At 41.3% G+C, this 12,806-nt stretch overlaps 1 protein-coding gene across 2 annotated transcripts in view; it reads left to right on the forward strand.

The window, feature by feature from the left end:
• Nucleotides 1-12,806, forward strand: part of TBC1D8B (TBC1 domain family member 8B) — a 70,845-nt gene that overhangs the window by 41,565 nt on the left and 16,474 nt on the right. For both annotated transcript variants that reach the window (XM_077825788.1, XM_077825789.1), the window contains exons 9-14: nucleotides 418-568; nucleotides 2,581-2,795; nucleotides 3,288-3,405; nucleotides 4,165-4,450; nucleotides 6,335-6,464; nucleotides 9,360-9,458. In XM_077825788.1, coding sequence (XP_077681914.1) covers nucleotides 418-568; nucleotides 2,581-2,795; nucleotides 3,288-3,405; nucleotides 4,165-4,450; nucleotides 6,335-6,464; nucleotides 9,360-9,458 — 999 coding nt within the window. The remainder of the gene's footprint in view (nucleotides 1-417; nucleotides 569-2,580; nucleotides 2,796-3,287; nucleotides 3,406-4,164; nucleotides 4,451-6,334; nucleotides 6,465-9,359; nucleotides 9,459-12,806) is intronic.

Raw genomic sequence — 12,806 nt, forward strand, 5'->3', positions numbered from 1 at the left:
TGCATTGTCATACACACTGGTTAGCTGTGTTGTTCCCTTGCACTGTTAATCCTTTCTGGAACTGTACCACTTCCTGTACATTTGAGAATTATGTGGACTTTATTGATACAGTGTTAAAGATGAAGAAACAGGCTGGGCTATCTGCATGTTGATTTTATAAACTTTTTGCAATATCAGACAATATAGACCAAAGATTTTAAGGGGGTGAAAAAGTCTACATAAAGTTACTCTGTATTCAGTAGGTCAGATTCTGTTTCCATTTACACTAGTGTAAATCCAGAGTAACACCACTGATATCAGTTCTGTCACTCCCAATTCATATCAGTAATACTGAGAGCAAAATTTAACCTTATACTTCTTAATGTGTGAGCAGACTTTTTCATTATGCTTAATGGGCGTTTGTTTTTGTTTTGATAGTTGAAAGAAAAAATGAAAGAGCAGTCCTGGAATATCCTCTTTGTAGAGTGTGGACGTGGCGTTAGCATGTTTCGGACAAAGAAGACTCGAGATCTAGTTTTAAGAGGGATCCCAGAGACCTTACGAGGAGAGCTCTGGCTGCTCTTCTCAGGTATTGAATAGTAATTAGCATGAATTAATTTTACGGAGTTGTACTACAGAAATATTCTAGTCAATGATCAAACAGACTGCTTCAGAAAGTGCTGTTCTCTGCCAGAAATAGATAAGGATCTTGCTTTTATGCAGGGAATTTAAACCAAACCAAATCTGTAGTCTGAAATCAGAGCTGCAGACTCGAACTGCTTTTAAAATTGTCCTAAAAATGTTTGTTTCCTTGGTGATAAGGTACATGCTATATCCTTAAAGTTCAAGGGGACAGTTAAGTTGGAAAAGCCTCTCTGTGTATGTATGTACTGCAACTGGGAGCCTGGGTGGACAGATTCTCGCTAGCAGGGCTCAAGATAGCATACTAAAAACAGCAGTGTGGACATTCTGGCTTGGTCTGGAGCTTGGGTTCTGGTGCCTATCGGGTAGGGTGGGTTTGAGAGCCTGAGCTTCTGCCCAAGTGAAATGTCCACATTACTATTTTTAGTGCACTAGCTTGAGTTTTGCTAGCATGAGTCTGTCTACCCGGGCTGGGACACTCGCTCCCAGATACAGTGTAGATGTACCCTTTAAGACTGTGTCCTCACATAGCAGGAAAAACATATTTGCTAAACCGGTTTTAAATCTTTTGTCAGGGATGGCAGCTTTACAAACCAATAAAGTTTCTGTAGCAGAGAATTTTCCCCATCTTTGCAACTGTTTTCTAGACTAGGCCCCTTGAACCAAAGTACAGAGCTTACAGACATCATGTGCTTCACTTGCAGTGTTTATAAAGATGCACATGATCTCTTGTGAAAGTTACAAAGGTACTTTTATGGCCTTCATCCCTGTGGTGTAATACCTGTATTAGAATGCCTCACAAACACTAATTAACTTATCCCAGCAGCACACTTACAGAATAGGGAAGTATTATAATCTGTGTTATACAGATGGGGAACTGAAGCCTGGAGCGATTAAGTCACTGATTTTTAGAGGCCCTGAGCTCCTGCAGCTCCCATTGACTTCAGTGCATGAGACAGTCACCCAAATCACTTGCTCAAAGTTGCATAAGAAGTCTGTGGCAGAGCCAGGAATTGAGTACAGATCTGTCTGACCTTCCATCCAGTGCCTTGACCACAAGACTATTTACCCCAATATCAGAGGTGATTTTGCAACTCTTCTAGAGATTCAGTTTATGACTACAAATTACTTGTAAAATTATCTAGCATGTTTTAGCTCATGCTGAGTAGTTGTGAATGCAAGAGATTTATAGTTGCTAACTGACAGGTTTCAGAGTAGCAGCCGTGTTAGTCTGTATTTGCAAAAAGAAAAGGAGTACTTTTGGCACCTTAGAGACTAACAAATTTATTTGAGCATAAGCTTTCGTGAGCTACAGCTCACTTCATCCGATGAAGTGAGCTGTAGCTCACGAAAGCTTATGCTCAAATAAATTTGTTAGTCTCTAAGGTGCCAAAAGTACTCCTTTTCTTTATAGTTGCTAACTGTTGTTGAAGTATCTAGCTGTACATTTATTCTTCACTCATCAGTTTTGTATCTGAGCACCTATGGTATGTGATGGCGTGAAAATTTTAGAATGATCCAAATGTGAAGTACTTTTTGAAAATGTGTGTCTCATAAATGGCTTGGCCAGTCCACTACCAACTTTGCAGAGGAAGAAAAATATTGACTCTATCAGAAAACATTTGTAAAATTACAGATGGAATGGGGACTTTTTTGTGGAAATCAAGAGAGAGGTCAGGGTCAAAATCTGATATATAATAGAAATAACCTACAACCTTAACTACCTTGAGCCTAGTTTTCTACTTTGCTACTCCTGTAAAGCCAGTGTAACCCTATTGATTTCAAAAGTGTTACTCTGATATAATACTAGAGTAATGGCCTGGGGAATTGGCCCCCAAGCCTCCATCATAAGCCATAAACTTCAGTAAATACTAAAAGCTATTATACATATTGCAAAGAATAATTTAGATATTCCACTATTTCTGTCTTCTAATGCTGTGCAATAAAATATATTGGCAGGTGCCGTTAATGACATGGCTACAAACCCCGGTTATTACACTGAACTGGTGGAAAAGTCCCTAGGAACATGCACTTTGGCTACTGATGAAATTGAACGAGATTTGCGTCGCTCCCTGCCTGAGCATCCAGCCTTTCAGAGCGACACTGGTATTTCTGCACTCAGGAGAGTTCTTACAGCCTATGCGTACAGGAATCCCAAGATTGGATACTGTCAGGTAGAATGCTCTTGAGATCATGTGTATGGGTCTTCTAAACATCCATAACACTAATATATGGAACCAGTATAGTGATGCCACACCTCATAAACTCGTCACATAAATCCCTGGGGATTTCTTGCTTCAGTGGTTTACTTGTGGTATAAATTTCAAAACATTATACAACACTGACTTTTATATAGGGTTTGTCACCAAGTTCTGCCCGTGCCTATGACATTATTTTATCTGCTGTAAATCTTGGATTTATGCTAGGCTGACATTATAAATCTACCTTAGATAGCTTAAATGGTATACTAGGCATTTTAACTGTGGTGCAGCAGAAGTCTGGTTCAGGATATAGTTGCAGCTCACCCCAACTGAGCTTTAAAATGATGCAATGTAAACTGTGCTTTACAAATATATATAATTATAACATGCAGCAAACCTGAAATGCACTGCATGCTCTCACAGTCTTTCCTTGCCAACACCTCTTGCCTTGATTGAATGTTGTAGGCAATGAATATTTTGACATCCGTGCTGCTACTTTACGCTAAAGAAGAAGAAGCTTTCTGGCTATTGGTTGCTGTGTGTGAAAGAATGTTACCAGATTATTTCAATCGTCGAATCATTGGTAATATCTTTCTGTCGTCTATCAGTTTTTTAAAAATAAATGTATCAATCACATCTTGAAACAGAAGTGAAGAACTAGCTAAAGTTTGGATGGGGGAAAAAAATGATGGATTTAGTTCACTGTTGTAGTTTAGAAAGAAGAGTTGAAAATAAAGAGGAATGTTCCTGTTTGTGCAGGAATTAATGTAGCTTTTTATTCCTGGGCTATTGCTGTAGAGAGAAACTATTCAAGAAATACTGTAACTTGTACCATATTACCGTTATCCTGGATTTGTATATTAAAGGCACACTATTAACTTGAAAAGCTAGTCAGTTTTAATAAAAAACATTTAATTAAAAATATTTCCAGGTCCTATACTGTTCCCTGATTCTGCTGGCCAATGTTTCGTGGGTGGTTTCTGTTGTTGTTTTTTTTTTTAGGGTTTTCTCTCTCTTGTTGCAAACAAGGGACACTGACTACACGGGAGGAGCAATGGAGCTGACTATGTACTATCAAAAGCAATAACATACTACTTAGTGTGCAGTCATGCTAGATACCCACATGTTGTCTTGATGGCTCCTAACATACTCGGGTCATGCAGGTGTTTGGTATAGCCACTCACCCAGACCTGTTCATGTTATTCCTTATGTCATGCCATGGCAACAGCTTGACCTATTTTATAACGAAGGTATGGTTGTGTGTGAGCCTGATTCCTGGAAATGTCTGCTGCTTTACTTCCTATATTACAATTTGGGTGGCTGTTTCGTTGTCCTCCTGCAGGGGCCTTGGTGGATCAGGCAGTGTTTGAGGAACTTATCAGGGATCACCTGTCTCAGCTGACGGACTACATGACAGACATGACATTCTTCTCGTCTGTCTCTCTCTCCTGGTTTCTTACCCTCTTTATCAGCGTGCTGCCCATTGAAAGTGCAGTCAGTGTGGTGGACTGTTTCTTCTACGATGGGATAAAGGCAATCTTGCAGCTGGGTCTGGCAGTACTGGACTACAACATGGACAAGCTGCTTACGTGTAAGGATGATGCAGAGGCAGTGACTGTTCTAAACAGGTATCGGTGTGTTCATCATTTATAAATGCAACTCAGAAAGATATGTAGTTACAGGTAGATTTGCCTCTTAGAAAATGGCTGAGAAGTCATTAGGCTGGGAATTTCAAAGGAGCCAAGGGAGTTAAGTCTTCAGCTCACACTGAAATCCAATGGGATTTGTGTGCTCAACTCCCTTAGGATCCTTTGAAAATCTCAGCCTTAGTTTCAGAGTGGTAGCCATGTTAGTCTGTGTCAGCAAAAACAATGAGGAGTCCTTGTGGGACCTTAGGGTATATCTACACTACCTGCTGGATCGGTGAGCAGCGATTAAAATTGACCCCCAAGCGCTCTCCCGTTGACTCCTGTAGTCCGCCGCCGCGAGAGGCACAGGTGGAGTTGACGGGGGAGCGGCAGCAGTCGACTCACCGTGGTGAAGACATCATGGTAAGTCAATCCAAGTATGTCTGATGAAGTGGGTTCTAGCCCACGAAAGCTTATGCCCAAATAAATTTGTTAGTCTCTAAGGTGCCACAAGGACTCCTCGTTCGTTCAGCTTTAGTTGTTCCTCTTCTAAAACCATAAGCACTTTGTCCTGTTTAAAATGGATACAAAACCTACACTTGAGCATTTATAACACCCTCCAGACCTGTCTTTTCTCAACATCCAAGCAACCCAGAGAATACTAAAGTGTCTCAGATAATTCAGACATCAGGTTAGTAACAATATGACCCTTTAATTATGTTCTTATAACAATGCCTACGGGCTCCTCCATAGTTAAGAGTTAATATTTCAAACGGGGCAAAAAAAATCTTTACCTGGAAAACAATCAAGGCAAGATAATTGCCCTATTGCTCTGTATTGTATTTATGTCACTAAATATGCATGTTTAAATGCATTCTTATCTGACACACTGTAGGCAGGAACATCTTCCTAAATTCAGATATCCTAGCTGACATCCTTCTCTGTCAGTGTGCCTCAGAGTAGTAAAACAGTGCACACGCTGTACCATGTGAAAAATGAGACCTATTTAGTGTACAGCAATGGCAGGGAGACTTATGGTTATGAATGTCCTGACTTTTGATGGTTTCAGCCAGAGCTTTAGCATATTATATGTTTAAATGGTGTTAGAAACCATTGACTGTTTTAGCAAGGAGAATTTAATTATTGTTATAACAAACCATATAGGCTAACAGTCACTTCAGAACCGAACTATGCTCATTTAAATTCTTAACACCTAAATTAAACTCGTAACCGAAGGACAGTTTTACAGCTTATGTTTATTGAAGCTTACGCATAAAGAACGGGTTGGAGTTTGGTTTTTAACTCACAAGCTCAATGTGAAATCCCTTCTTCCTCAATATCCATACATAGTTCAACTGGAACCAAACTCTGCTGTTATGCTGGCTTAACTGTCATTTAAAGATAAACAACAAACATTGTAACTTGTTTTGAACTGCAGCTTCTAAAATTTTGCCTAGCTGTAACGGGTCTTTTTTTGCACAATTTCTCCAGCCTGCAGCAGTCCAATACATTTTAAAGGGGCTCACGGTAATTTGCAGCAAATAGGAAATGATTGCTCTATGGAGTTGTTTCTCTGTAGATTATGGTTACCCTTGTCCATGAATGTTTATTGAGGATATGTGTAAATTATGAATGCATGCAGATCAGGACCCAATTTAGCAGAGGCCTGTGGGTTAAATAAGACTGACTAGGGTCCCAATTCACCATAATCTTAGTCCTCCTTTCCCACGTAAATAACCCAGCCTTTGCTTGCCCCCAGACAGGTGTTCTCTTTCAAGTGCTCCCTCTCCATCCACTCTTTTCTAGACTCAGAGATGTTGTCGGTTTCACTTCGCTTTGACAGTTGGATCTCACTAACGTTATGTCTGTGTCACTTTTGTGCAGATTTTTCGACAGCGTCACTAACAAGGACAGTCCGTTGCCTCAAGCTGTGCAGCAGGCTTCAAACCTGAACGATACAAAGAGTTACCACCCAAAAGTGGACATAACTGACCTGATCAGAGAGTCAAACGAAGTGTGTATTCTTTTGTGTATTATGTTTTGTGTCATGTATTTGCATTTTCTTGTTTGCCCTTTTTAAAAATTGTGGTTTTGCATCAGCTGAAGTAGTTACAAAATCATAGAAGCTGGAGAAACAGCAGACCACTCAGATCACTAGTCCAGTCCCTCTCAGTGCTGGACTGTCCCCTGAGCTTTGTCCAAGCTTATTTCCTAGGCTATGGTACTTCTTTTTATTGTACTTGAAATGTATTGGGCTGGCAGTCCTGGGGAGTGGAGTCCTCTAGGCACATGGCAGGCAAAGCAGTCAGTTGGGCTAGCATCCCCCAAGTCATTATTTGTGTCAAATGGCAAATTGGCAGAGGCAGAAACTCACAAATGCAAGACTCTGACTTCTGCGGATTGCGAGAGGTGGTGGAAATTGACATTCTGCTCTCAGCTGCCAATTTAAGGAGTTGCCTATGCTCTGTATTTTGGAACAGCAGTGAAATAGACATTGGTGGGGAGGAAGTACCCAAATCAGAATTGACCATGATCTGCTATTTAGGTTTTTACCACTTCCTCTTCCCCCTCCCTGTATGAGGTTTGGTTTCTTCAACTTCTCCTGGTCTGTGGCTCTCTGGATTGGGAAGGAAATTGACTTAGCTTCTGTTTTCTCTTCTTGCTAGCACAGATTTTGTATGAGGCATTTCCTTCCTTGGGATGATTTGGAACTAAGCTGTAATCTCTGCTTTGAAGCACTTTTTTTGTTTTCAATTTCTGCTGAGCCCATCTATGGTGAAAGACTGTACGAGAGAAAAGAGTAATCCACATTCTCTCTTTCCCTGTTTCTTTCCATGGATCTGAGACACCCTTTCTGACTCCAGTTCTGGTTATTGTGCCAGTGAAAGGCCTAGAGCATATTTTTTTAATGAGGGTATTGGAGAGCAAGGTGGAGTGTTTTGTGCTGAAGAGCAGCTTCTGAAGAAATGCACTAGCTTGGATGTGGAGCTAGCTGCTCGTGGTATAATTTGTGGAGAAGGCTAGAATAAAATTCAGAGTCTTTCGATTCCTGTTAGGAAGAGAGGCATGGGTTTGTGGTCTGAGCACAGGGCTAGGAGCTAGGATTCTACTTCTAATTCTGACTCTTGAACTAATCGCATAATGTATCTATGCTTCAGTTTTCCCTTCCTGAGAAATGGAGATATCGGTCTAGTTTCAACTTTCTCCGGTGAGCAGAGGTAACATTTATTAATGTTTGTAAAGCATTTTTGAGATCCTTGGAAGGACAGCACCAGAGGTGCAAATTGTTACAGGCCTGACTGCCTGTCTTGCTCATAGAGCGCAGCGCCATAGAAGTCAGTGGGAATACTCTCTGTGTAAAGAATCACTAGTAGAGCTAGGTGCAATGCTTTTGACCAAATGAAATTTCATCAAAATATGCTGCTTCACAAAAGTGTTCCAGTGAAGTTTTTGCCAAGAAGGACCAGAAAGAGAGACTGAGGCTTGCTATAGTCTAGTGATTAGGGTACCAGCCTGGGATGTAGGAGACCGGGAGATCCAGGTTTCTACTCCCTGCTTTACCTCATTCAGAGCTGAGTTTTGTATTCCAGATCACTCCCAATCCAGCAGAATAAGGACTTGAACTGGAGTCTCCGACATCTTGGTCCAATGTCCTAACCAGCGGGCTGCAGAGGGTGAGGGTCTCCCCTCCCACACTCCTGATGAAAGAGCCTATTTCAACACAATATTGTTTCCACAGAAGTTTGTGGTTTTGTTCCAAAGTGGAACGAACCCAGATTTCGAAACCTTGAAAGTTGCTGCAAAAGGGAATTGTCATACTGCAGCCAGTTCTAATGACTAACTCTGATTAAGGGGCTAGAAAATATGCCTCGGTGGTTATTGCCTCTACTGGGTGTTGTGAAAATGAGCGAGGCTATGTCTGAAGATGCAAAATGCTGTGTGAGAGCCATGTTTTGTTTGTGTCCTTTTATGGCGTGGACTCCCAGGTTCGTTCCTTTTCAGGCTAAATCCTAAAGAAGCAATTTTTAGTTTGTACATGGAAGAGTCTGTAGTTCTTAATGTATTGCATCTATTCAGGATTAGATTGTAAATTTACAATCTACCCCTAATGAAGGGCATTGAATTGCAGCCCTGCCAGAGGAACAGACCAGGGACCTTGTTGTGACTGAGTTGAAATTCCCTCCCTGATTCCTCTTTTGCTCCAGGAAGGACGTAATCTACTACTGGTCTTCCATCATCAGTTCAACCATGCTGGCCAGCATGTGGAGGATTGCTCGTCACCCACCCCTGCCTCCTCACTTATGTGGGAGGGGTGTAACACCTCATCAGAGATGACTTCTTCCTCCCCCTCCCCACACATGCAAGGACCCACCCCCTTGCAGGGCGGGTAAGGGGGCACCTTACACCCCCTTAATCCCCTGTGCTGGTGTGTAGAGAAAAGGACAGTCCTGCCCTCCGTCTCTTAGAGTACGTCTACACAGCAAAGCAAAACCTGCAGCGGCCAGTGCCAGCCAGCGTGGGCTCATGGGGCCCAGGCTGCAGTGTTGGGTCACTGCTGTGTAGACTTCCGGGCCTGGGCTGGAGACCAAGTGCTGGGACCCTCCCAGGGCCCTAGAGACCAGACTTCAGCCCAAGCCTGGAAGCCTACACAGCAGTGAAACAATTCCACAACCCGAGCCTCGCGAGCCCAGTCAGCTGGCATGGGCCAGCCGCATGTGGCTAGTTGTAGTGTAGATATACCTTCATTCATCAGTGAGTTTCCAGAGCACAGGCTTGGTTTGTATCAATATGGCTGGTCCTGCTGCTATTTTTAGTGGCGGGAAAAGCAAAAATATCCACGTATATAAGCGGCTCTGTGGCTGGAAGTAGCTGAAATTCAATTTCACAAAGTTTGGGTTTTTTTCCCTAGAAATATGGTGATATTCGATATGAGGATGTTGAGAGCATGCGCTGCAGGAACAGGCTGTATGTGATCCAGACCCTAGAAGTTACTACAAAACAGAATGTGGTAAGTGAACTGAAAGGACAGAAGCTGTGAACCATGTGCAATAGCATTTGTTGCCTTTCCTCTGACGGACTTCCTCCCCTTTGGAAGATGCAAACGAATGAATGAGTATGACCTAGAATATCCACGGATGACTGAATAACTCCTTGAAGGCTGAAATCCCTCTGTGATAGGTGTTTGTAGTAAATGGGGGTTTTGGTCCAAGATGTTTTGAATGTGAAAATCACAATGTGAGCTGCTGCTCTAGTTATTGGTAACACTGTAGGCTTCCAAGGACTCTGCACTACATTCTGTGATTCTCTGCACTGATCAGAACGGGCTGACCTGTATTTCTGTGTGCTGCTGTTAAATTGTTAGTGCACTTCCCTTAAAAACATAAGGTAGTGTAAAAAGCCTTTAGTGACACAATGAAACGCTGAACACTAAAATAATAATCAATTAATAACTTAATTGTACATTCTGTTTTGCAAAGAAGAAATGGAGAAAAGTACTAATAACCAATAAACCACCAATGAAACACCACTGAGGGGATAACTGTATTGCAATATAAAAAGGATCACTTTTTAACATGTGTACTTATATAAGAACATAAGAATGGCCATACTGGGTCAGACCAAAGGTCCATCCAGCCCAGTATCCTGTCTGCCGACAGTGGCCAATACCAGGTGCCCCAGAGGGAGTGAACCTAACAGGTAATGATCAATGATCTCTTTCCTGCCATCCATCTCCGCCCTCTGACAGACAGAGGCTAGGGACACCATTCCTTACCCATCCTGGCTAATAGCCATTAATGGACTTAACCTCCATGAATTTATCCAGGTCTTTTTTAAAGCCTGTTATACTCCTAGCCTTCACAACTCCTCAGGCAAGGAGTTCCACAGGTTGAATGTGTGTTGAGTGAAGAACAACTTCCTTTTATTTATTTTAAACCTGCTGCCCATTAATTTCATTTGGTGGTCCCTAGTTCTTATATTATGGGAATAAGTACCTAACTTTTCCTTATTCACTTTCTCCACCCCACTCATGATTTTATATACCTCTATCATATCCCCCCTTAGTCTCCTCTTTTCCAAGATGAAAAGTCCTAGCCTCTTTAATCTCTCCTCATATGGGACCCGTTTCAAACCCCTAATCATTTTAGTTGCCCTTCTCTGAACCTTTTCTAATGCCAGTATATCTTTTTTGGGATGAGGAGACCACATCTGTACGCAGTATTCAAGATGTGGGCGTACCATGGATTTATATAAGGGCAATAAGATATTCTCCGACTTATTCTCTATCCCTTTTTTAATGATTCCTAACATCCCGTTTGCTTTTTTGACTGCCGCTGCACACTCGTGAACGTCTTCAGAGAACTATCCACGATGACTCCAAGATCTTTTTCCTGATTAGTTGTAGCTAAATTAGCCCCCATCCTATTGTATGTATAGTTGGGGTTATTTTTTCCAATGTGCATTACTTTACATTCATCCACATTAAATTTCATTTGCCATTTTGTTGCCCAATCACTTCATATTTTGAGATCTTTTTGAAGTTCTTCACAGTCTGCTTTGGTCTTAACTATCTTGAGCAGTTTAGTGTCATCTGCAAACTTTGCCACCTCACTGTTTACCCCTTTCTCCAGATCATTTATGAATAGGTTGAATAGGATTGGTCCTAGGGCTGACCCTTGGGGAACACCACTAGTTACCCCTCTCCATTCTGAACATTTACCATTTATTCCTACCCTTTGTTCCCTGTCTTTTAACCAGTTCTCAATCCATGAAAGGATCTTCCCACTTATCCCACAACAACTTAATTTACATAAGAGCCTTTGGTGAGGGACCTTGTCAAAGGCTTTCTGGAAATCTAAGTCCACTATCCCCCTTGTCCACATGTTTGTTGACCCCTTCGGAGAACTCTAATAGATTAGTAGGACATGATTTCCCTTTACAGAAACCATGTTGACTTTTGCCCAACAATTTATGTTCTTCTGTGTGTCTGACCATTTTATTCTTTACTATTGTTTCAACTAATCTGCCCGGTGCTGATGTTAGACTTCCCGGTCTGTAATTGCCGGAATCACCTCTAGAGCCCTTCTTAAATATTGGTGTTACATTATCTATCTTCCAGTCATTGGGTACAGTAGCTGATTTAAAGGACAGGTTACAAACCATAGTTAATAGTTCCGCAGTTTCACATTTGAGTTCTTTCAGAACTCTTGAGTGAATGCCCTTTGATCCCGGTGACTTGTTACTGTTAAGTTTCTCAATTAATTCCCCAAACCGCCTCTTGTGACACTTCAATCTGTGAGAATGCCTCAGATTTGTCACCTACAAAAGATGGCTCAGGTTTGGGAACTTCCCTAACATCCTCAGCCGTGAAGACTGAAGCAAAGAATTCATTTAGTTTCTCCGCAATGACTTTATCGTCTTTAAGTGCTCCTTTTGTATCTCGATCGTCCAGGGGCCCCACTGGTTGCTTAGCAGGCTTCCTGCTTCTGATGTACTTAAAAAACATTTTGTTATTACCTTTTGAGTTTTTGGCTAGCTGTTCTTCAAAATCCTTTTTTGCTTTTCTTATTACGTTTTTACACTTAATTTGGCAGTGTTCATGCTCCTTTCTATTTACCTCACTAGCATTTGACTTCCACTTTTTAAAAGATGCCTTTTCATCTCTCACTGCTTCTTTTACATGGCTGTTGAGCCACGGTGGCTCTTTTTTAGTTCTTTTACTGTGTTTTTTAATTTGGGGTATACAGTTAAGTTGAGCCTCTATTATGGTGTGTTTGAAAAGTGTCCGTGCAGCTTGTAGGGATTTCACTCTAGTCACTGTATCTTTTAATTTCTGTTTAACTAACCTCCTAATTTTTGCATAGTTCCCCTGTCTGAAATTAAATGCAGTTGGTTTCCTTTGCTTGCTTATTTCTTCAGTGGCTGACCTCTGGTAAATAACAATAAGACCAGACTAATATCTCTTTGTATAGTAAATGGTCACTGTAAATGCTGCACTAACCTATTGTGAGCACTGAGACCATAACTGTTGTATTTATTTTGTATGGTTAACATATTGTGAATGCCGATGCTGGTCTTGCAGCTGTCCTTGACATTAAGGAGTTGTTTACTTGAATTCCTAATTCTCTGTAATGAAAAATAAACTCTTTGTTTGCATGTACTGAAAGTGCCATTTGTTCCTTATGAATGAAGCCATATATTGCATTAGTATAAATAATCTGGTATATAAGAGTTGGCTTATGGTTTCTATATTGTAAGATCAACACCCACGTGCAATGTGATTTGAGTTTATTCTTTCCTCTTTGGGTTAATATGTGGTCCTTGACTTATTTCCAGTCGAGATTCTGTACTCATTCCC

This window comes from Eretmochelys imbricata, chromosome 9, assembly GCF_965152235.1.
Source record: "Eretmochelys imbricata isolate rEreImb1 chromosome 9, rEreImb1.hap1, whole genome shotgun sequence".
Taxonomy (NCBI): Eukaryota; Metazoa; Chordata; order Testudines; family Cheloniidae; genus Eretmochelys; species Eretmochelys imbricata.